Source organism: Aspergillus glaucus, assembly GCF_001890805.1.
Source record: "Aspergillus glaucus CBS 516.65 unplaced genomic scaffold ASPGLscaffold_18, whole genome shotgun sequence".
Classification (NCBI taxonomy): Eukaryota; Fungi; Ascomycota; class Eurotiomycetes; order Eurotiales; family Aspergillaceae; genus Aspergillus; species Aspergillus glaucus.
The window spans coordinates 514,544-535,170 of record NW_019170470.1 but is presented as its reverse complement, the minus strand read 5'-3'; the positions used below and the strand labels follow the sequence as shown (position 1 = coordinate 535,170).

At 48.7% G+C, this 20,627-nt stretch overlaps 11 protein-coding genes and 1 non-coding gene across 12 annotated transcripts in view; 3 read left to right on the top strand and 9 right to left on the bottom strand.

The window, feature by feature from the left end:
* Positions 1–61: 61 nt before the first annotated feature.
* ASPGLDRAFT_94019 (uncharacterized protein) lies at positions 62–337 on the bottom strand (the record flags this gene model as incomplete). Its single annotated transcript, XM_022550555.1, has 1 exon — positions 62–337. A coding segment is annotated over one exon (276 nt), but the record flags the coding sequence as incomplete, so codon positions are not given.
* A 330-nt stretch (positions 338–667) lies between these two features.
* Positions 668–1,137, bottom strand: ASPGLDRAFT_646740 (uncharacterized protein). The gene has a single exon (XM_022548807.1). The coding sequence runs from the start codon at positions 1,050–1,052 to the stop codon at positions 789–791; it is 264 nt and encodes an 87-aa protein (XP_022398398.1). The 5' UTR covers positions 1,053–1,137; the 3' UTR covers positions 668–788.
* Positions 1,138–2,841: 1,704 nt separating this feature from the next.
* Positions 2,842–3,842, top strand: sdh2 (succinate dehydrogenase iron-sulfur protein subunit SDH2; the record flags this gene model as incomplete). Its single annotated transcript, XM_022549273.1, has 3 exons — positions 2,842–3,265; positions 3,313–3,464; positions 3,519–3,842. The coding sequence occupies 3 exons, from the start codon at positions 2,842–2,844 to the stop codon at positions 3,840–3,842; spliced, it is 900 nt and encodes a 299-aa protein (XP_022398397.1).
* Positions 3,843–3,987: 145 nt separating this feature from the next.
* ASPGLDRAFT_28065 (class II fructose-bisphosphate aldolase) lies at positions 3,988–5,217 on the bottom strand (the record flags this gene model as incomplete). Its single annotated transcript, XM_022543719.1, has 2 exons — positions 3,988–4,091; positions 4,407–5,217. 2 exons carry the CDS (start codon positions 5,215–5,217, stop codon positions 3,988–3,990), a joined length of 915 nt encoding a protein of 304 aa, XP_022398396.1.
* Positions 4,128–4,199, top strand: ASPGLDRAFT_t129. The gene has a single exon. It is a non-coding gene; the product is annotated as a tRNA-Ala (tRNA).
* Positions 5,218–5,443: 226 nt separating the features above from the next.
* On the bottom strand, positions 5,444–6,899 carry ASPGLDRAFT_28064 (uncharacterized protein; the record flags this gene model as incomplete). Its single annotated transcript, XM_022543718.1, has 3 exons — positions 5,444–5,995; positions 6,058–6,551; positions 6,644–6,899. The coding sequence occupies 3 exons, from the start codon at positions 6,897–6,899 to the stop codon at positions 5,444–5,446; spliced, it is 1,302 nt and encodes a 433-aa protein (XP_022398395.1).
* Positions 6,900–11,965: 5,066 nt separating this feature from the next.
* On the bottom strand, positions 11,966–13,383 carry ASPGLDRAFT_1497906 (uncharacterized protein; the record flags this gene model as incomplete). Its single annotated transcript, XM_022542077.1, has 2 exons — positions 12,082–13,383; positions 11,966–11,990 (listed from the first exon to the last, which is right to left on the bottom strand). The coding sequence occupies exons 1-2, from the start codon at positions 13,089–13,091 to the stop codon at positions 11,966–11,968; spliced, it is 1,035 nt and encodes a 344-aa protein (XP_022398394.1). The 5' UTR covers positions 13,092–13,383.
* ASPGLDRAFT_50244 (uncharacterized protein) lies at positions 13,171–14,152 on the bottom strand. Its single transcript, XM_022547268.1, has one exon. The coding sequence runs from the start codon at positions 14,116–14,118 to the stop codon at positions 13,417–13,419; it is 702 nt and encodes a 233-aa protein (XP_022398393.1). The 5' UTR covers positions 14,119–14,152; the 3' UTR covers positions 13,171–13,416.
* Positions 14,153–14,381: 229 nt separating this feature from the next.
* ASPGLDRAFT_50242 (uncharacterized protein) lies at positions 14,382–15,240 on the bottom strand. The gene is made up of 2 exons (XM_022547267.1): positions 14,891–15,240; positions 14,382–14,838 (listed from the first exon to the last, which is right to left on the bottom strand). Exon 2 carries the CDS (start codon positions 14,836–14,838, stop codon positions 14,632–14,634), a length of 207 nt encoding a protein of 68 aa, XP_022398392.1. The 5' UTR covers positions 14,891–15,240; the 3' UTR covers positions 14,382–14,631.
* An 876-nt stretch (positions 15,241–16,116) lies between these two features.
* ASPGLDRAFT_50241 (uncharacterized protein) lies at positions 16,117–16,965 on the bottom strand. Its single transcript, XM_022547266.1, has 2 exons — positions 16,861–16,965; positions 16,117–16,803 (listed from the first exon to the last, which is right to left on the bottom strand). The coding sequence occupies exons 1-2, from the start codon at positions 16,883–16,885 to the stop codon at positions 16,244–16,246; spliced, it is 585 nt and encodes a 194-aa protein (XP_022398391.1). The 5' UTR covers positions 16,886–16,965; the 3' UTR covers positions 16,117–16,243.
* A 1,195-nt stretch (positions 16,966–18,160) lies between these two features.
* ASPGLDRAFT_28060 (uncharacterized protein) lies at positions 18,161–18,652 on the top strand (the record flags this gene model as incomplete). The annotated part of the gene is made up of 1 exon (XM_022543717.1): positions 18,161–18,652. The coding sequence occupies one exon, from the start codon at positions 18,161–18,163 to the stop codon at positions 18,650–18,652; it is 492 nt and encodes a 163-aa protein (XP_022398390.1).
* A 1,559-nt stretch (positions 18,653–20,211) lies between these two features.
* Positions 20,212–20,627, bottom strand: part of ASPGLDRAFT_50238 (uncharacterized protein) — a 2,097-nt gene continuing 1,681 nt past the window's right edge. Inside the window, exon 3 of the mRNA XM_022547265.1 lies at positions 20,212–20,627. Coding sequence (XP_022398389.1) covers positions 20,262–20,627 — 366 coding nt within the window. The 3' untranslated portion in view covers positions 20,212–20,261.

The following is a 20,627-nucleotide window of genomic DNA, read 5'->3' as shown; positions in this document are numbered from 1 at the left end:
CATCTGCTTTTACAGTTGGTCCGCGTCCACATCTGGCGTTCCCAAGCATATTCAGCCAACTATCTCGAAGCACTCTTGTAGCATTATGGAGCCCTTGGCATACAGATTTGTCTGTCATGTCTCCATCCCTCATTCCCTCATACGTGATTCTCGCCATGTCAATACAGAGCTCGTCATTGACTTCCCATAGAGTACCAATAGCATGGCAAAATCCTGCCAGCTGGAACGCGCTGATGAGATGGATGCTCTCATCCAGAAATCTGGTATCCCTGACTTGAACTGTCCCGCAAGCAGACAGGTAGGCCAGAAATGGTGACTGTTTTCGGATATTAATATCCAGAAGACTAGAAACCATCAATGGGTCACTATTTGAGGCTAGGCAAGTGCTGAACTTCATAAGAAATAGCGGTAAACTATCTCAGCAGACATTAATCGAGTGCCCCAGCTCCACCCATATGGATATGATAATCACAGTACTCTCCATTGGCCACCCTTGAATTCCATTCATACTCTGCATGAACGGGCCCAAGGGAATGAGAGCTCATTGAATAAATTCTTCATGCAAGCTCACAGCCTTGCACAACTGCTTATCTCACCCTCTTGGCTTACAAAAATGTAAGTCTGCGGTATTTTCACGGCCCCCAAAGCTTCTTCCATCTGTATATCAGTTAGTAACTGAATATCAATATTAGTGAATAGCTTTCCCTGTCTGTATCTCATCTGTGGGCGCATGGGCAACAGGCGAAGCGTCTACTACTTAACTAACACATATATAATAACTCAGAATTTCAACCATCAAGATCACGGCGACCAGCACGGTGCAGCAATTGCAATAAAGAAGGTTCCATCAGGAAAAATGAGAAGGCAGCCCAGGCAGGAATAATAGAAAATGCTGGAAAGGTTATGGGAGAAATCTTCCAAGGCTTTAGGGATGGAAATTCGCTTGGCGAGTCTCCAAGTTGGAGGACCAGGTTTGAGAGGATCGCGGAAAGTCGTAACAAGTTCAGACGCCGCCAGGGTAAGCTAAGGATAGACCAAACTGCTGGCAACATGTACCAGACGCAGAGTATTGCTTTCTCTCAAACTACAACAAAACCATCTTTCTAAAGCAAGAGGGCGTACAGCCTAGAAATTGGGCCGTCTGAATCGAGATTTTTAGTACGAATGACCCGCCCATCAAGTATCGAGCATCACACCTCACATGAGTATACGGCTGTCTGCGCAATGCTGAGATCCAGGCAGGGTTGTTGCTTTGATCCGAATTTCTATGACTGGCCGATATAACTGGCCGCAACGGTTGCAACCTGAAGGATGAAAGAAGACGGTGTTTTCCGAGTCACCTGCACTGCTCTCTGTTACCAGTTATACGTATTGCCTTGGGCCATTGCACAGTCAAGGGTGTGCGCGACAATGTGACTACACCCGTGTCCACCATCTTGTTCTCTGTCGGGACTTTTCTCTTCAATTACCCAAATTTGATGGGCACCTTCTCGCACTTGAACAATTGTGCAAGGACAAATTATCCAGCGTCTTGGGCAATAATTGCCCTTGAAAACACTAGAAGTCTGACAGAAAGGCTGTAAACAATTTGAAAGATCATCTACGAAAACTGACTATCTTTAGGGCAAATTCCAAATCCATCCTGACACAGGTGGAGTATAACTTCTTATTCGATTGGGATGAAACGGTTTTCCCCAATCACGAAAAAGCACAGCTGGGGAAATAGGCTGTCTGTTCATTCACAAAAGCAGGTGCGTCTTGAAGCATGGTTCCCGTTGAGGTATCCCCTGCAAGGAATATGGTACATTAAGTGTACTCAGTTCCAATACCCCATGCTGCCAAACGCATGTAGAGACTACTCGGTGAGCTGAGCCGGGTACAACTTAAACAGCGACCTGGGGAAACTACGCATCCTCGAATTGGGTTAATTCCTCTCCCACCCTTTACATTCCACGACTTTCAAGGTGATAACACCACGAATCTATCATGAGGTCAGACCTTATGTCAGGGATACTGGATTGCTGATCCACGAGGATGGCATTCTGTCATATCGTTACGTACAATGGGAATAAATCGGGCATTCTCCCCAGTACTCCGTACGTTGAGGAGGACAAGCTAACACGGTGTCTTAGGGCAAGTTGCCCGATGTCTGCACCTAATAGTTGAGATGCGGCTTTTTCCCAAACCCATGCCGCAGGAATTGGGACTCTTCCCAATAGCCGAACAAACCACCCGGTGATCTAGGAGACAGCAGACATCCAATACTACGAAGACGTGCAAGCAGGTCTTGAGGCCATTCACCATGTCCTTCATGTAAGGTATAAACCCAGCGTACTGAGACATATGTCCGTAACTCATGGTAAATATTATCAAGTCCGGTTATTTACCCCTTATAGCCTAGATGACGCCGGATGAACGCATTGCCACTGGTGCCTCAGGCAGGATCACGTGAAGTCATCGGGATCGAGTTCCGGCTACCAGGCGTGAGAGAGAGAAATAGAGAGAATAAGGAGACTTTAGCCCTTCTTAAATACAATTAGTAGTAGTGTAGTGAGCTCAACTGTTAATAGTAAGAGAAGAGAACCCGACAGTCGATTGCCGTGAGTCCCCGACGCTTTCAATTAGCCACACGGTGATTGGCCGCCCAATGCTGAGTAAGCCGGTAACCGACCGTCTGCCCGAGGTTAGCGTTGGCTTGCTTTTCTCGTCGTCAATTGATCATTATTGTTCTGTATAGGCCTTGTGCTGGCTGTTTGTCTTTATACTATATCTCTGTCTAAGAGCAGCATCTCGTCTACCGCAATCGCAATCGCATTTCCCCTCGTGACTTCACCCTCCACAATGGCTGCCCTTCGCACGGCTTCGCGTCTCTTCGCCTCGTCGAGGCCCCTCTTCCGTCCTGCCGTTTTTGCTCGTTCCTACGCGACCGTCGAGAGAGATAACCCGACTACTGCCACCGGATATGCCAACCCCAAGACCGTCCCCGAGACCCAGACCTCCGATGTTGCAGAGCCCAAGCCCTCCGACGATGCTCGCATGAAGACCTTCCACGTCTACCGCTGGAACCCGGACCAGCCCACCGAGAAGCCCCAGATGCAGAGCTACCAGTTGGATCTGAACAAGACTGGGCCCATGATGCTGGATGCCCTCATCCGTATCAAGAACGAACTCGACCCGACCTTGACTTTCCGGAGAAGTTGCAGAGAGGGTATTTGCGGAAGTTGCGCCATGAACATTGACGGTGTCAACACTCTTGCTTGTTTATGTACGTTCATTGGTCTACTTGGATAGAAGAGGAGACTAATCTTGTAGGCCGCATTCCTACCGAAACCACCCAGCAATCGCGCATCTACCCATTGCCACACATGTACGTGGTCAAGGACTTGGTCCCTGACTTGACCCACTTCTACAAGCAGTACAAGTCGATCAAGCCGTACTTGCAGCGCGACACTCCTACTGAGGATGTAAGTCATTTATTCCGATAACTTGACGAAGGCCGTGTTCTAATCGAATTGCAGGGCCTCGAGTACCGCCAAAGCCCCGAGGACCGGAAGAAGCTGGACGGTCTCTACGAATGCATTCTGTGCGCCTGCTGCTCGACCTCGTGCCCCTCGTACTGGTGGAACAGCGAGGAATACCTTGGACCCGCCATTCTCCTGCAGTCGTACCGGTGGTTGGCCGACTCGCGTGACGAGCGCAAGGCCGAGCGCAAGGCCGCTCTGGACAACAGCATGAGTGTGTACCGTTGCCACACGATTCTCAACTGCTCGCGGACCTGCCCCAAGGGTCTGAACCCGGCTTTGGCGATTGCTCAGATCAAGAAGGAGCTTGCCGCGCCATAGACGAGGATGCGATGATAAAAGGATAAAATGCGCTATACCTGACTTTCCTTCTGATATGTGATTCTACTGCATTTTTTTTTTTTTTTTTGTCGGTTTCTTTAATTTCATGTATTTTGATTCCCGTGCTGGACGGTGTTGCATGTTTTTATAGTGTAAATGGATTGTTCATGCTTTCTTTTGCTGTACGGAGTGTCAAATCCGGGGTCGGAGTATGGAGACGGCAGTAACCGGCAATTACCCGGTTTATGCCTGATAAGGCAGTCAGTAAGAAATGTTACATAATCAGGGCTGTTAGCACAGTGGTAGTGCGCCCGCTTCGCATGCGGGAGGTCGTGGGTTCGATTCCCACATAGTCCACTTTTTGCTTCCCTGGTGTATGTCTTTTTGCTCGTCTAATCACTGAACATTCTATATCTTAATATGACAGGCACGCGGAGACTACAAGTACAGAAACACGTGGATGACGGTGAGGACCTTGTGTTATGCATTTAAAGCGAACCCTACTCTATACAGAACAACGACATGAACATCAGTATCGCCCCGTCGAACCCAGCATATCCATACACTTCTCAACAGCCTTCTGCATAGCATCCGTCGCCTCCTCGATGACACTCGTCAACGGCGCCTTGCCAGCCTTCTCCCCCCAAACCCTCACAAACTCATTATTCAACACCTTGTTGATATTGATCTTGCTCACTCCACACTCAATGCACTTCTGGAAGATCTCCTTGTCAAACGGGTCTGCACCGTGCAGCACCAACCGCACCCGATCCCCAACCTTCTCCCGGATCGAGAGGAGTCTGTCGTATTCCAGCTGAATCCCCCGGGGACCATACTCGCCATGCACGTTACCAAAAGCAGGCGCAAGCCAGTCAATTCCCGTTGCGACGAATTCTTCAGACTCTTCGGGGGTGGTGAGCATCCCCTCTAAGTCCGCAGTGTCCGCGACACCGTCTTCACCTCCCTCAATCCTCCCGGGCTCCGCCTCCGTCGCAATCCCCCGTTCATGGCAATACGCCACAAGCTCCCTCGTCAGCTTCAGATTCTCCTCCTTCTCATAATGCGACATGTCAACCATAATCCCATCAAAGCCGCCGATATCCGCAGCACGACGGATGATCTCCGGCGTCTGCGCATGGTCCATGTGCACGGCGATAGGGACCGATGCGGTGGAGGCGGCTTCGGCGGCTGCGTGGACTAGCAGGCCGTTGGCATAGTGCACGGCCCAGGGGAAGAGGAGGATCATGGCTGGTGAGCGTTTTGCTTCGGCGGCGCGGACGGTTGCGAGGATGCCTTCGAGGTTGTAGCAGCACATGGCGGGGACGCCGTAGTGGTGCGTGTGGGCGTGGTCGAGGATGGCGCGGGGATTGGGCATTTTGGTGGTTTGCCAGGGATTGACTTGAATGGACAGTTGAATTGGATTGAATGGAATGGAATGGTATTCAATGCTATTGACCTATGTTCGGACGGTCTTTATACTATACTATAGAATATGTCGCATCGGTCTTCGAGCCGAACCCCCTCGCCCCCCCGCCGGACATCCTCCGACTGACATCACCAACAACCTTCCCAATCAGGCAATCCCCATTATCCACCCCAGACTACGAAAACACCCGAACAACACCCGTACTAGCCACCCCCCCATCAACCCTCCTCCTCGCCAACAACAATACACTCAACGCCGCATTTCCCAAATGCAACGGCACATGCATATCCCTCGCCTTCTGCACAACCTTCTCTAGTCTAGCAATAGCCTCGTCCAGCGTCTCCCCCGTCGTTCCCTTCTCACCCAATCCATCTCTCATCTCGTTCGCATGCTCGTTGAACACGCGACTCCCGCCGGCAGCGTTGCTGACGAGATCGTAGAATTGCGGGAAGTCGGTTTGGAGGTGGAGGGCGAAACCGATTGCTTCGGCGGCGGCGACGAGGTTGATTCCTAGTGACAGATCAAGAACAAGCTGGTAGGCTAATTCGGTGTCGATATCGGCGGGGGAGGTGACGTCGGCGATGGGGGTGGGGAAGTACTGGCGGACCATGGCCGAATCGTCTTTGGAGGCGTAGCCTTGGGATAGTGCCGCGAGGTAGATTTGTTCTGCGGTTGAGGAGAGGGGGGTTGGGAAGTTTGCTTGTCGTGCGGATGTAGTAATAATGCCCTACCACTGTTAGCATCACATCCAATCCCATATCGCAATCCAAATCCAGGGAAGAAACATACAGCATCCTTAAGAATAATCGTCAACGCACTAGCCCCCGGGTTCCAATCCTCAACCACCATCCTCTCAAACCGATTCTCCAACATCCACGTCCACCCCTTCCCCCCTCTCAATCTCTCCTCCGTCTGTCTAGCATTTAGCCCCAGATTCGCCGCAAACCCCATAACCTCGCTCGCGGCGAGGATATGAATCGCCGCAAGAACCTGGTGCAGCATCTTCATGTTACTCCCCGCGCCCACGCCGCCGGGGACTAGGTACAGTTTGTTTTCGTCGGAGAGGTCTTGTAGGATTTCGCGCGCGGAGTCAATGGCCTCGGGAGACCCGCCGGACATAAGTGATAATGTCCCGGCGGCTGCGCGAAATGTACCGCCTGAGACGGGGGAGTCGACGAGGAGGATGTCGCTGCGGTTGCGGGTGATGAGCTCGTTGGCGACGGATTGGACGTAGTACGCCGGTACGGTGGAGGTGATTATCAGCGTTGCATTTTGCGGGAGGTCTGTCTCGCATTAGTACAAACACGCCAACAAATGCGCAATGCGCATGCAAACCAACAACACCATAAAACAATGGAAAAAGAAAGAAACATACACTGCACAACACCCCCCTCTCCAAAAAGCACCTCCTGCGCCTGCGGCGCACTCGCAACCATACAAATATAAAACTGCTTATCCTCAGCAGACTCCCGTAACGACGACGCGGGGATCCCGCCCGCCTTCGCGAGCCGCTCAACAGAGGCTGGGAAGACGTCGTAGCCGTGGACTTTGTAGCCTGTTTTGACGAGGTGGGTGGCCATGCCGTAGCCCATGGCGCCGAGGCCGACGAAGCCGATTGTTTGTTTGGACATTTTCTTTCTTTGGGTGGAATTGATTTGAGGCTGCGTTTGCGATATGAGTTGGGTATTTTGGGGGGGGGGGGGGGGTGTTTTCTTTTCGTTTGTTGGATATGAATAAGTCGGGGTATTTATGGGGAGTATGCAAATTGCCGGGTCGCAGAGATGTCCGAGTGGGTTCGGTAGGGTTCCGAATGTATAGATGCGGGATGTTAGATACTTGTGGAGTATACTCTGTAATAGCATTCACTCTTTGAGCAGAGAAAGAAATGGCTCATAGTAGGACTCTTTCAATTGTCTGTCTTCTTCAACTTTATCATTCTGATTGTCATCATCATCATTTTCTTCATCTCTGTCGCCGTCGCCGTCGTCTCTATATACTACCAAGTCTTATATACTGCCTTATATACTACACTGCAATGATCAAGAAGGATTTCTAAAACACATTTTCTCGAGCGCCGGCTCATCTTACACGGAACTCATCGACTTTCGATAAAATCTTTAGCGGAAGACCCAGAGGAATCATTGAATGCACCCTCCAAATCGAACGGGTCGTTGACCCATAGGTAACAAGCTCCAGCGTTTGTACATCTACATGTCTGCTTCATTTATTCGCGACTAAGAAAGCTGACATTTGCAGATTCTGAGAGCCCTGAACACGATAAACTGGGAAGATGTGCCAGGTTGACAAGCCCCCCGCGAAAGTGTTTCTGTTTACGGGATTAGCAGTCGTGCTACGCGACGCCAAATCTCATCGAGACGATAGCATATTACTTCGATCACTGTTCATACAGCTCCGGTGAGTGCTCGCTGATCCCTTAATACTCAGCTCTGTGGCATGGCAACAACTAAGCAAGATTAGTTCGTCGAGGATGCCTTTTCCATCTTGAACTGGCTGCACGGGCCGCAAATGGTACTAGTATTTGGGCATCCGTGGACAAAGGGGTTCCTGCATACGCACAGGTGATGGCGAGCAGGCCGTGGATTAGTCGATGACCCATTGACTACGCAGAACCTTGCACCAAAGTAGCGGTTTCTACCAAGGAGAAGATATCTGGCTTCCTGTTACTGTCCTGGCGTTCTGGTCTTTTTGCAACTCTGCTGCTATCGTCCACAATTGCCAACCAGAACCTCACATCCTATACGCATGGTTTCGCGTTGATTGCAATTCTTTTCATATTTCTGGCAGGAAAAAAGACAAGTATGGTTCTATTTTGCTTCTAGTATTTCAGTGGGACTAACTGACTCTCATAGATTGCCTGTCCCTTGCCTTTCCAAAAACCACGGACACACAGTATATGTTGCTTTTTATCCCTGATGTGAAGCTCTCGCGGCCCCACATCTCCATTCTGTGATGCGTTAGAGACTCTAATGCCTTATGTTTGCCGTACTGTACAACCATACCGATAGTGATACACTATGTGGTGAGTTGCCGATGTCTCTTCCCAGTTCCTGCCGGCTAAGCTGACATCTGATGAAGATGATTGAAAAGGCAACCTATGACGCATTTTTTGCCGGAAGAATGGTCCAGAAAAAGTGCCTAGACGATGAAGAGATGGCCGCTATATATCGTCGTTTACCACTGACTCGATGTTGTTGGCGCTACTGTTGCTATATGGATGGGTCTACTCTTATGAAGGACATCAACACGCTGCTTAAGCAGCAGAGGAAGATTCTAGACCGCTCGGCCTGAGTGGTTGGCCCATGATCGAATGAGTAAAAGCTGCCTGCTGGGTCGTCCAACTGTTGTGTAGCGGTACCTATATATGCCTCAAATGCTGGATGACGGAGTCGACAAGTGCCGGATAACACTGGCAAGAAGGGAGTCTATGAAAGGTATGTCTCTTTTCTCGATTACGGGTATTCGGTTTAACCGACTCTCAGAGGCTTGTTTACTCTCGCCCGAAGCGACAGACCATGTGTGGGGTACTGCTTCCTACATTCATGGCAATGGATAGTCTTTGGAGATAAACGCGAAAGAAACGCGGGCACACTGGGAGGTTATGTTACCTGGTCGCAGGATGGAAGGCACACAAATATGCGATCACCAATCTCCACGTCGCAAGACCCAAAAAGGGCCCAGTGCATGGGCATTCAGTTTGTCGCTCGTGCCATTCATGCTATATACTATACGCCCTATTGCTGCTTTAAAACTGCTGAAAGTTGGGACACAAAAAACGCGACCCCTTTGGCCTGTGGTTTCTGCCATCAGAGAAACGAGATATCAAGGGATTACCTGGGGTGTTTTCGCCCCGCGACTCGCAAGGATCATGATGGACTGGTTGCTTCGTACTGAAGTGAGATAGAGCTTCACGTATGCTATGGAATATATATCGATTGGTTGTTATGAACATGGTCCGGTGAGTGACACTGATGCTCGTCTCGAGTTATTGCAGGGCAAGCTGACATATCAGTCGAATTTGGAATGACATTGGCTACATGGCTAATAAATCCGGAATATCTCAACCTGTATGCTTATTGTCTCTGGGAAAAAAGGACCAAAAGCATACCAGCCTGGTACGTATCCTTTTCTTTAAATTCATCGCTCGGGATTAACTCTCTATGGGCTAGTGAATCACCTCGCACACATCGACAACATGGCTTTCTTTGAGTAGAACCGTCCACTCTATCATGTATGTTCTGTTCAAGGACTACAAAATGCACCCCGGGTTTGAGTGAACATACTGAAACGAGCTTGAAGTCCTAGTCGTGTTCTTGCTGTACGAGAACCTCTCTCATGATCGAAATCCAAACTTTGAACGAGCGGGCAAGTTTTATATTGACGCAGCATACAGGAATCCACGGTGTGGAACCTCACTCGTCTCGACGACCGGGGATTTGTGTCAATGGACAGCATTAACCAGCCTTTGCGTCTTCGAGACAGAAAACCTGCAAAGCAATTTATCTCTGGCAGGCAAATTCTTGTATATCAGTCAGATGTCCTCTCAATATAATTGAGTGAGTTCTATCTGAGAATCAGCATAAAGCTGCGAATTTCTCCCAGGAATTGGTCGAAAAAAAGATATCCACCCATTTATAATGACCAGTAAGCCCTAACATCCCTTCTATTGGATGAATTATATTAACTATTTGTTAGTTGGGTGACTGATAATTGACGCAAAAGAGATATATCTCAAGATATCAAAAGAGCCGTATTTGTTGTCTCCAGTATAACACAACATTGAAGATTGTGCATCGAGGTCATAATTGGTATAACTTGCTCTGTATTACGAGGAGCTGATAACCGCGTCTTCTTCGTTGTTCAAGAAAGGCATTTGGACGTGACACTATCATGGTGAGTTATCAAGGATGATTCCTTGAGATTTGATGTGCATACTAAATAATGAATACAGGACCTGTCGGCAAGAAATTCTACATGAGGCCGGCACATATAGTCATTTTTTCAACGTGATGCCACCCTGAATAACAAACCAGTATCCATTCAAAGAACCATATGAATTGCGTCAACGATCATGCTTCCGACACCGCAATAGAACGGCGTTCGCCGAGGCCAAGAGAATAAGCAAGCATCCAGAAAAACAAGAGGCGGGCCAGATGGATGGTCTCTCTTCTTGACCATGTACGAACGAATATGCGTATACTCTGTGGTCGAGTGTTAGGGCATGAGGCGCCTTTTGCCGTCCTGTACGCAGTAAGACCATTTCAACGGATATGAGTCAAGCTTGCTGACATCCAGGATTTCATGCTCAAGTACCGACTACTATGTTATATGTTTCCATGGTTGGTCCATCAAAATATCGTTTCTTACACGCCATGTCGTCCATCTTCCTTACAAATGGCTCTCCAATTTTTCCTACGTTCCAGCATTTCTATTCCGCGCGTCTGCGTCGCGTGTGTGATCCTTCGTACGCTTCATGGGCCCCTGGTTAGGCAGGACCTGCTTTTATCGCTATCCATGCTCCAACTATTCTCTTACCTCACCAACAGGGACGCTGCTGTGTCCGCTGTCTCGCTGTTTGTCAAGAAGGAGCTTAGGTTTACTAGGGAAAGCGGATCACACCATCATATCTCGTTGCTGGGATGAAGAAATCATAACCCCCACTGAGAGATGAAACCGGGTTGGACATTTCATCGAGAATAGGTGATGAATTCTGGCTGATAAACTTGGTATGTATTGATTGCTACGAACTTGGCTGAGTACTATGCTGACATTTATGCCGCCGTGCCGCCCGAAAAGAATCGAACCGAAGAACTGGCTACAAGCGAGTTACCCATTTCGACTGTATACTCCTCGCTTTTTTTTTTTTTTTTTTTTTAGGATTCTTGGAAAATCCTTTTTTTTTTTTTTTTTTTTTTTTTTTTGCTCCCTGAACCTTGCTTCCATCTGCTGATATCTGTCACAGAATGTCGAACTAGGTGCAAAGACGGCATTCGAATGATGGATAAAGATGCCCACCGGATGCTAGCGCAGCGTGTAAGCGCATTCATAGAGAATACCACAAAGCAGCACCTGAGATGGTGACAGTGACAACAAGTGTCGCTGCCGGTGCTCGGCGCTTTCGTGGTATATGCCAATAGCGGGACCTAGAGAAGAACGACCGTACAGCAACTATGAGAGGATAGTGGCAGTGATCCGACAAAGCATATATTTTTATGGCAAGTAGTTTACTGTTATGTGTTTCTTGACGTGATTTCTCCTTGGTCACAGTTAAGTGTGACTGCTGCAAGAATGACACACCTCAAGCAACACCTGGACTTTAAAGCTGTCGGCTGGCGTGATCTAGTCGCTCTCGGATATTGTCAGGGACATTGAGACTCGGCTATCATTTGAGGGAGGATTTTATTACTCTGTCTCAGAGTCGGAGTAGGGTCTGTACGGCCCATGTGCCTTCAGATCTCCTGGAAGTGTTATACGCTATCTTTATAGTATTCGAGGTTTTGCGAGTCTTCATGGTGTGATTTTTCTATTTCTTAAACGATCAAGATATATGCGGCAAACATATGTGGTCTATATAATAGCGGCAATAAATCATCTTCTATGTAACTAGACTGTAAAAGCCTTGCATTCCGACAACAAAAACGTTCAAACATCAGCACATAAAACAGCAAACCAAATCCATTCAAGCCAAACCAAGCAATTCCAGTCTATATATACCATAATTCACCGTCCAAAAACCCTATTAATCCTACCCAAGTAAGCACCATACATGCCCTATATAATATAAAACAAACTTACCTCCCCATCACAGTAACCCTCGGAAGAATCTCCGGGAACCCATTATAAACCCTGCCCAAAAGCCCTGTAACCGACGGAGCCACATTATCAACACTCTCCTCAATCTCTTTAAATTCCTTCGTCCGCGGACTACGCGGAGTACCTGATACCAGCTGCATGTTCTCTTCGTCCCCGGGGTCCAGGAAAGATGTTTCCGGGTGGCTGGATGCAGGGCATAGATCGAAGTATTCCACATTTTCAAAACTGTCGGAGCTGGAATCGAGGTCATGCAGGAGTTTCCCATGGTCTGGAGTGGCGTTGGGGTAGTCGAGGTAGACGAGTTCGATGTCGTCGTCACCGCTGCTTTCGTCGTCGACGGCGCTGATATGGACGTATTCCTCGGGAATAGGGGAGTTTTCGTAATCGAAGTCGAAATCAAAGTACTGTCTCTGTTCAAAAAAACTAGAGTTCTGGCTCGCGAAGGGAGAGTTTGTTGAACAAGACTCACCGTCTTCGTCAGTGTCATGTTCATAGGCATCTTCGTAGTCACTCTCATCCCCACTGATGAAATAATCGACTCCGGCATCGATGAAAATATCGGTCTCAGCATCGTCATCACTCTGTACACCACCATCCATGGCAATACCCAAACCGATTAGCTTCTTCTCTTTTCCCTTCGGGGCGGAAAATGTAAAAGTCATTCCCACCTTCGGAGGACAATCCAGTCCTTCTAGCTGGACGAAGACCGGCTGCTCTTCGTCGTATTTATCCAGAAGCGTTTCTCCCAGTGCCATAGCCTTAACCCTCTTCTTCGCACGCTCCATCCACTCCTGCTCGCATTGAAAGCAGAGAGAGGGACTGGTTGGACTGACAAGGTCGTGACTGTGGACTGTCTTGGTGCAGGAGGCAGGCTGCTGGTCTGAGTCTGACTCTGCCATGCGCAGGGACGAGGTGAATGGGGTGCAGGTGTCGATGTTGAAGGAGGTTATGTGACCGCAGGTAGGGTCATGGTGGTAGGTGTAGTTGCACATTTTGAGTCTCGAAATTTTATATATATACAGAATTCTTCCTTAGGAGAGTTGAGCAAGAGACTGAAGATAGAGAAATGTGTGCTGGAAGCGACTTTATATATACTCTACGTTCAGACATGGTGAGACATGATCTATCTGAAGATGAAAGAACCGCACTAGCAGAACTGAAAGAGACAATGTTCTTGTACCGACAAAGAAAATAAGCGGAATACTCCTTGTATAATCAATCCATCCTTGTCTCATTCGTGACCTTGTCACTCCCAGCGGCATCAAAGCAATCACGGTACATCCCGTGTGTGAACAATGAACCCCCAAGGACAAAAAATCACTCGCCATTCTTTCCAAAAGCAACCCTTTCATCCCCCTCACTTCCATCCATATCCATAAGATAACAAACCCCCGAATCCATCAACCACCAAGCCGTCATCTCATGAAAGAACCGCACCACCCGATTCTCCAACGGAAGCTTCCCCGTCCCCTCATCCTTGCTACACCACATAACCGTCTCATTCAAAAACGTCACCGTCTCCCGCCTCTTATCAACAACATACCCAATAACCAACCGCCCCACCGCATTCCCACGACTCATCTCCAATTCAACACGATCCTCCTTCCGTGCGGCAACCCGGTAAATACCACAAACGCACTCCCCCTGCGCGAATTCTAGTTTCTGGAGATAACTACTGCAGAAACTACCCCTCTCCGTGGGACAATTCAACCGTAACAGCCACGCCTGTGGGAAATGCGAGAACGCTGCCATGTTCCGCCGGAGAAGGGCGGTTAGTAATTCCGGGAGCGGGATGTCCGGGAGGAGTCTCCTAGGTACCGGTCGTGAGGCTTGGTCGTAGAAAATGCTGTAGTTCTCGGGGTGCGCAGTCAGGTCTGCTGGGAGGGATGTTATGCGAGTTGGGGTTGAGGGAGGGAGAAGGCGTTCATGGTGGGCGTGGAGGGTTGAGCGGAGGGAGCGGTGGGTGAAGTAGAGTGTTGCGAGGACGAAGGTTAGGAGGGAGGTTAGGAGGACGATCATGTTTACTGTTTTATGGAGGTATAATGGAGCTGCACATACAGGGTAGGTTAAGTATTGTTCAGGGATGGTTGATAAGCTGCTGTATCATTATGAAGCACGCGATGGGTTTTGATTGGCTGGGGTTAGGATGACATATGACTGTTTTCCGGATACGGGAAAACATGCCTTAGGCTACTATTCCGAAAAAGGAAATCGGACTATGAATGGAATAATGTGCATCAATACCCACAAGATTATGCTCGAATTGTCAAAATAGAAGTCCCAGTGCGCCAATTGATGTCCCCAGTGTTATTATATATGAATTAACTCGATAGAGCTTCAGCCAACATCGTCATCACACTCCCTGCTGTCCGAAACCAAAGAACAGGAGTGGGTATTGCATTCGTCCTCGTAAGCCGTCCAAACGACGCAAAACAATAACACATTAAGGTAAAATAAACATCCCATACTATATTAACTCCTTTTCCAAAACGCTCGTAATCATATCAATCCCTTTTCAATACCGGCACGCAATTACTCCACCTCATACGCCTGCCTGGCCGCCTTTTTAGCCATTATGAATCGATAAACAACGAGAAGCGCGATACCCATGCCGACGATGAATACGATACAGAAGACCAGGATGGGACCGGGGTTTTTGCTGGCCCAATTGCCGCGCTTGACGACGCTGTGGAGGATTTCGGAGGATGCGGAGATGTCTTCGATTGGGAGGGCAGGCATCTATTTCGTTTGCTGGTGTTCAAACACATTCTCAATTGCGAGGATAACTTACTTTGATATATTGTCTCTGTCAACCTCACGGACTTCACTAACCTCGCTATCCAGACAGACCGGTGAATGTAGAGAATAGGAAGAAGGACTGATGCACAATTGGACAGCAATTGGGACACGGGCAGACGCATGCACAAGCACAAGCAGACACAGACAGAGACAGATGGATGACTATGAAGCCTTCGGGAGCCGCGGAAAGTGAGTGACTGCAGAGCAGCGCAATCGGGCTGGGATGGATGACGTCGAGGAGATCGGCTGCAACGTGATACAGTTCCTGAGCAATGCCATAGAGTGTACTTTTGAAGATAGTTAGCTAGTATTGCGTTTAAAACCAATTACTTTACCACGGCCGCCATTGGTATAGCAGTGATTCCGATATAATCGGCATACTTTCGTACAATCAACATAGCCCAGACATATGATCTTGACGCATTTACAACGCATCCAGTAGCTAAAGCTACAAAGCTATGACCCAGAGAACCTAACGGTATCTCCTGAAGCGGACCGGTGCGTCACCACTGGGTAACATCCATGGTCGAATGCTTGTTCGATATCGAATGAGCTGGTGCACCGTCTGGCGTACTATTTCGATATCTTAGAATTGAATATTCAACTTGTCCAATTGTACAAAGGCACTAGCTGTTCCTCTCAATTGTATCCATAATTTCCTGTCAAATCCCAACGCATTCTTACACCCCATAGCAAGTGAAGTCTTGACGTCAGGACCAAGATGATGTTGGATTCGGGTTCTCCGGAGGTCATAACCACGATTCCCTACTATGGCCGGGATGTCAAGGAAGCAGCACGAATACTGACACCGGGGGTTTTTGTGAGAATATGCCGAGAGCCAATTTACATCGTAGTCCGTCGTCAACCGGGAAGATGCTGGATGTATCCCCATCGATTCCGAAAACAGTAATGTGTTTAGTGAGTAATCGAACATCCATAATCTACCAATGTCCAATACCATAGCATGTCACAGTTAGCATTTGTCTCAGTTATATAGATCAAGTTATCCCGAGAATTTGCTCTGGTTGGCCAACTGCGGACACTATCCCGATCGGGAAAGGGGTAAGAAATGCCACCGAAATCGAGTCGCGTCCCATCTGTCAACAACGAACATCGCGAACAAGGCATTCAGGCTCGGCATCGGTCGCGTACGAGCTAAAGAACCGAGTATGGATAAGGATACTCACAACTACAGATCTATCGAAGAACAGACTGATGCTCACGAATGCAATGTATTATTATGATATCCAAAACCGATATCCAACTCCAAAAACAATACAATATGGTATCACCAATCGAAACAAAATAAACAAAACTAATCCACGAAAACTCAGAAGCAGCTCGATCACTTCTTTTCCTTCTTCTCCTTCTTCGCCTGCGCCTGGCGCTGCCTACCATGCACAACCTCAACATTCCCACTGTTATGCCACGTCGCCAACAACACCCCACACTTGGCACAATGATGGTTCGCGTCCTTAAGCGACGACGCCAAGTACGGCAGACACCCCAGACAACAACAGATGCACACAATCGCCGCCCAAGCATGTGTCGTATTTCCCGACTCCATGATAACCTGTGTCATCTCGCGCTGGCCGCATGCCGGGCAGTCAACCGGCGCGGGCGATTTTTGGAGCGCGTGGAGGGGTGTGGCTGTTGGGTATTGGGAGTTGACGGGTTGTTGGGGTGGTAGTTGTTGTGTGTGGATGGGGGTTTGTGTATGGATGGGGGTTTGTGTTGGCTGGGGGTATGCGTGGTCTGGTTGGGCCGGTTGGGCGTAGGCGTGGTCCGGTTGGATGTGTGTTTGGTCCTGCTGGGGCTGGACGTATGCGTGGTCCGGCTCGATGATTATGGGGGTTGAAGACATTGCCTGGGGCATTTCGGTCTCGCGGTAGGCGGGAGCGGGGACTAGTTTGATCAGCTTGTGTCGTTTGAATAGGAAGAGGAAGAGGAAGATGTTCATACCGTCGTTGTGCTTGTCGGGGGACATGGTGTATACTCGGAGTGGAGTGTGGAGTGTGGAGTGTGGAGTTGTGATGGATTATTAGAGTAGTAGTTTGTTTGTAGAAGGATGGTTTCTGTCTATCTCAAACAGCAGGAGGCAGGCCATCTTTATATTCATGTTTGTGGCTATCACAACCGCTAAGCCAAGTCAGTCTGCCTTGTTGATCACGGCACAATACGAGGATTGTCGGTGTTTGCCCAATGAGGCTGTGGGCCGTGAGGCTCTTTGCTGGCGCAGTCAACACAGCCTTTTTTTTTTTTACGGGTCAAGGCGTTTTGCAATTCTTTGCAGTGCAGTGTATCACAATATTATTCTTTGTCACTTTGTTTGGTGTGACTTTTTGTGGTGCCTTACTGCATTCTGTACATGTACGGGGTACACATGTCAAAGTAGGTTGACACTTCCGCCGCGGCACCATTAGATACGAATTTCTCGGCGAAAATATCCTGAATATAATAAATAGTTTACTGTATATTTCTAGTCATTTTTCAGGGCTTATGAACTGCCCCTCCGAGGCAGAAAAAAAGAGTGTTCATTTTGGTAAACTAGGAGTACTCAGCACACAATGAACCCACCCTTAGAACTAAAGTGCTTACAACTAGTTAGTTCCGATCGTCCTCTAAAACAGAGCGGTGGAGAATAATAGTAATTCCTTTCGCGTAGCGAGTCAGGGGAATCTGAGAGCCAATTGTTGTTCTGTCATGGACTACGTAGAATACGGTCATGATGCCGATAGATTGACGCAACATTCACAGTGTAGAGAAGTATGTAGAGATTAAATCTACTTTGCTCCTATTTAAGGTGCTCTAAACCATCAAAATGGCGCTAAACACAAACCCAGATAGTCTTCCGAAAGACAATGGCGCAGGCTTTCTTAGAGACCTTTTACCCTCCATAAAGCGTCACCTCTACAAAGGCCCACAGCACTTCCTAGACACATTCAACAGACAATGGCGCCGCCAAACAAGTGAATGGACCCTCTTAACAAACGTCAATCCCGAGACCTTCACCCGCGACTTCGACTCAGACCCAGACGCTTACATCTACATCTACATCTACACAGAAATGCGCCCCCCCCCCCCCCCCCGGGATACATCTCCTGGTCTACCTACGATGCAATCAACAACCTCCTCCTGATCAGAATGCCGAAACTTGTGCTTCATGAAGATTCCGCTTCGCAGTTTAGCAATGAATTGCTCACAGCACTCATGAACAGAGGGCTCAGTCGGGAGTTAATGTACTGGAGAAGTGCGACGTGCTATGGAAGGTCATGGAGCGAAGCAAGCGGATGATCCTTGGGCTCCGAAGAGGTTTCCATCAGGTCGAGCTAGGAAGTGGCTGATGATTGTACTGGAGACAGCACTTGGGCCTTTAGATGCTGATTCTGAAGCAGCAGAGTCGGAGACGCGGTCTAAGCTGGACTATGATGTCCGCTTTTGGCTGGGAGAGTCAAATGGAGACGTGAGGATTGTTTTTACCCTGAAAAGTGACCGAAAGACACCGACCATGATAATTAATAAATGGGAATTTCGCCATGAACAGCCCCATAGAACACAGCACGTGGAAGTAAAGAAAGGGGAAAGCGGCCATGTCGCAGTATCTGGCGGCCCCCTGATAATCGAGTTCGACAAGCTCTTCCTTCTACAGCTCAACTTCCCAAAGGAAACAGATATCGAGCTAGATGCGGAGACATTGCGATCTCTCGCAATCTCAATTTGGGAAACACAGGAATTATGGGACCAGCAGCATTAGGGATTATCTAGGGACGCTTGGAAAACCCTGGAGGATGTTGCCAACGCGATAGACGCCAGTCTGAATCCTCTAAATAGCACTTGTTGCTAATACGCCATCGGATATCTCGAAAACATGACCTTTTGTACGGGGCCATACCAGATTGTGGCACGAAATACAAAAACGCATGAGTAAAGCAATGGGTCGATGTGAAGTACAGCCATAAAGCAGTCCCCTTTCCCACAGCGGGGGACCTAAAAAAGCCTATAGCTATGGTGAAAGATGATATACTCGTCGGAAATGATGGGTGTTTGGGCCGTTTGTGCGCGACGAAGCACTTAACGCTAAAACTATCCCACTCACTCAGCTACGAAGGAAGTGAAGGACCTCTTATAGTGAATTCAGAGCTACAGCCATTCAATCGTGTGTTCAACCCTCCTGCCACGGGGGGCATTGTGACGGCCAGATACGATGCAACGGCCGTTTATGTCCGTAATGCTTGAGAGCGGTCTAGGCTTGGGGACGAGCTTAAGACGCCCGAGAAAAAGTCAGCCCCCTACCGAGCGGCAGAGTTCATGAAGATTTCGGAAAAGAACAAGCCAAGGAAAGCCCAGGGAGTTTACCGAAAACTCTAGAGCCCTAAAACTGGTGTCTTGACGAACGGCTTCTTTCGATCCTGCCGGTGTTGATGATATGAAAGACCACCCAGAATGGACACAGCCAGAAGCCCCCCTCCATAATCACACTGGCCTTCGACAAGGCAGACCGTCTCTGCTAGCATCGCTACAAGTACGAAGCACAGACGTCCATCGTCATAAACCCTGTACAGGCGTGTGCACGTATTCCTTGTGGACAAATTAGAATCCGCTTTCGAGGCGACACGCCGCATCTACATCTTCTTTCCTGAGGACATTGCAAGATAGCAAATCTTTTCACTCCGGGGACACGAGTGTGCTGGTCAGTTTCCAGTACTCCCCAGTGATATCGTACCGTTGGACTCCCTTCTCGAATATAACTACAGAGGAATGTAGTGCAAGCGAGCCCTGTACTAAGGAAGTAGCATCTGGCCAGAGAATTTTGGATCTTTAACACGACGAGGCCAAAGTTTGTTTTCATTCCGGCGTTTTGCTATCGACTTGGCCTATCTGTGTACTATACAAACGAGCTCGTGGCTTTTCCCGCTTGAGGAGGACGTGAATTCGTTTTGAAGAGGCCTCACGGCATTACGGAATGCGAGAAGGTGGGCCCAGGCAGTCTAATCTTCGGGGATCGAAATGTAGTTAAAACTGAAATATGATGCTCATAAAACTTTCATCAGTCCTGTCTGAGAAAGGAGGAAAGGAGAAATCTGTTATGCTTGAATCTAACTATACGAAAAGGTTGAAGAGGATTATAATATTACTCGGAAAAGGATTCGAAACAAAGTTTTAACCATTGGATTATGTATGAAATAACTGTATATATAATCGCCTTTGGATATTTCCAACGCAAAGGCCAGACAGAACAGTCATAAAACAAATAAAAGTCACAAAAGTCTAGAAGAACAAGACAGATCAAATAGAGCCCTATTCACATCTCCACCGGAGGCTACCCGCCCCTATATATTCCTACAGTCGCGAGACGCACCATCTTACTGGTGGTTCTGCTGACGAACCTGCTGGATCTGGTTAGCCTCGAAAGAAGGTCCAACGATGGAGACGTGGTCCGGCTCGGGGTGGTGCTCGGGGTGGTGCTGCTCCTTCTCCTTGATGACGACGGGCTTGGGCTCGGGCTTGTGCGCGGCACCGCCGTTAGCAGAGCCACCGAGGACGTTGATGCCATCGTTGTCGAGGAGCTTGGCGTGGCCGAGAACGTCGGCGACATCCTCACTGTTGTCGATGTCGGAGCGCTTGCCGATACCGCCATTGGCGGAGCCACCGAGGACGTTGAGGCCGCTGTCGTTGAGGAGTTGGAGGTGGCCCAGGAGGTCGACGACGTCCTGGCTGTTGTCCTTGTT

Coding starts and splice junctions, on each gene's coding strand:
- ASPGLDRAFT_646740 (XM_022548807.1), bottom strand. CDS start 1,052: ATGTTGCCAGCAGTTTGGTCTATCCTTAGCTTACCCTGGCGGCGTCTG.
- ASPGLDRAFT_50244 (XM_022547268.1), bottom strand. CDS start 14,118: ATGATCGTCCTCCTAACCTCCCTCCTAACCTTCGTCCTCGCAACACTC.
- ASPGLDRAFT_50242 (XM_022547267.1), bottom strand. CDS start 14,838: ATGCCTGCCCTCCCAATCGAAGACATCTCCGCATCCTCCGAAATCCTC.
- ASPGLDRAFT_50241 (XM_022547266.1), bottom strand. CDS start 16,885: ATGTCCCCCGACAAGCACAACGACG. Junction 16,804..16,860: donor CCCCGACAAGCACAACGACG/GTATGAACATCT, acceptor TGATCAAACTAG/TCCCCGCTCCCGCCTACCGC.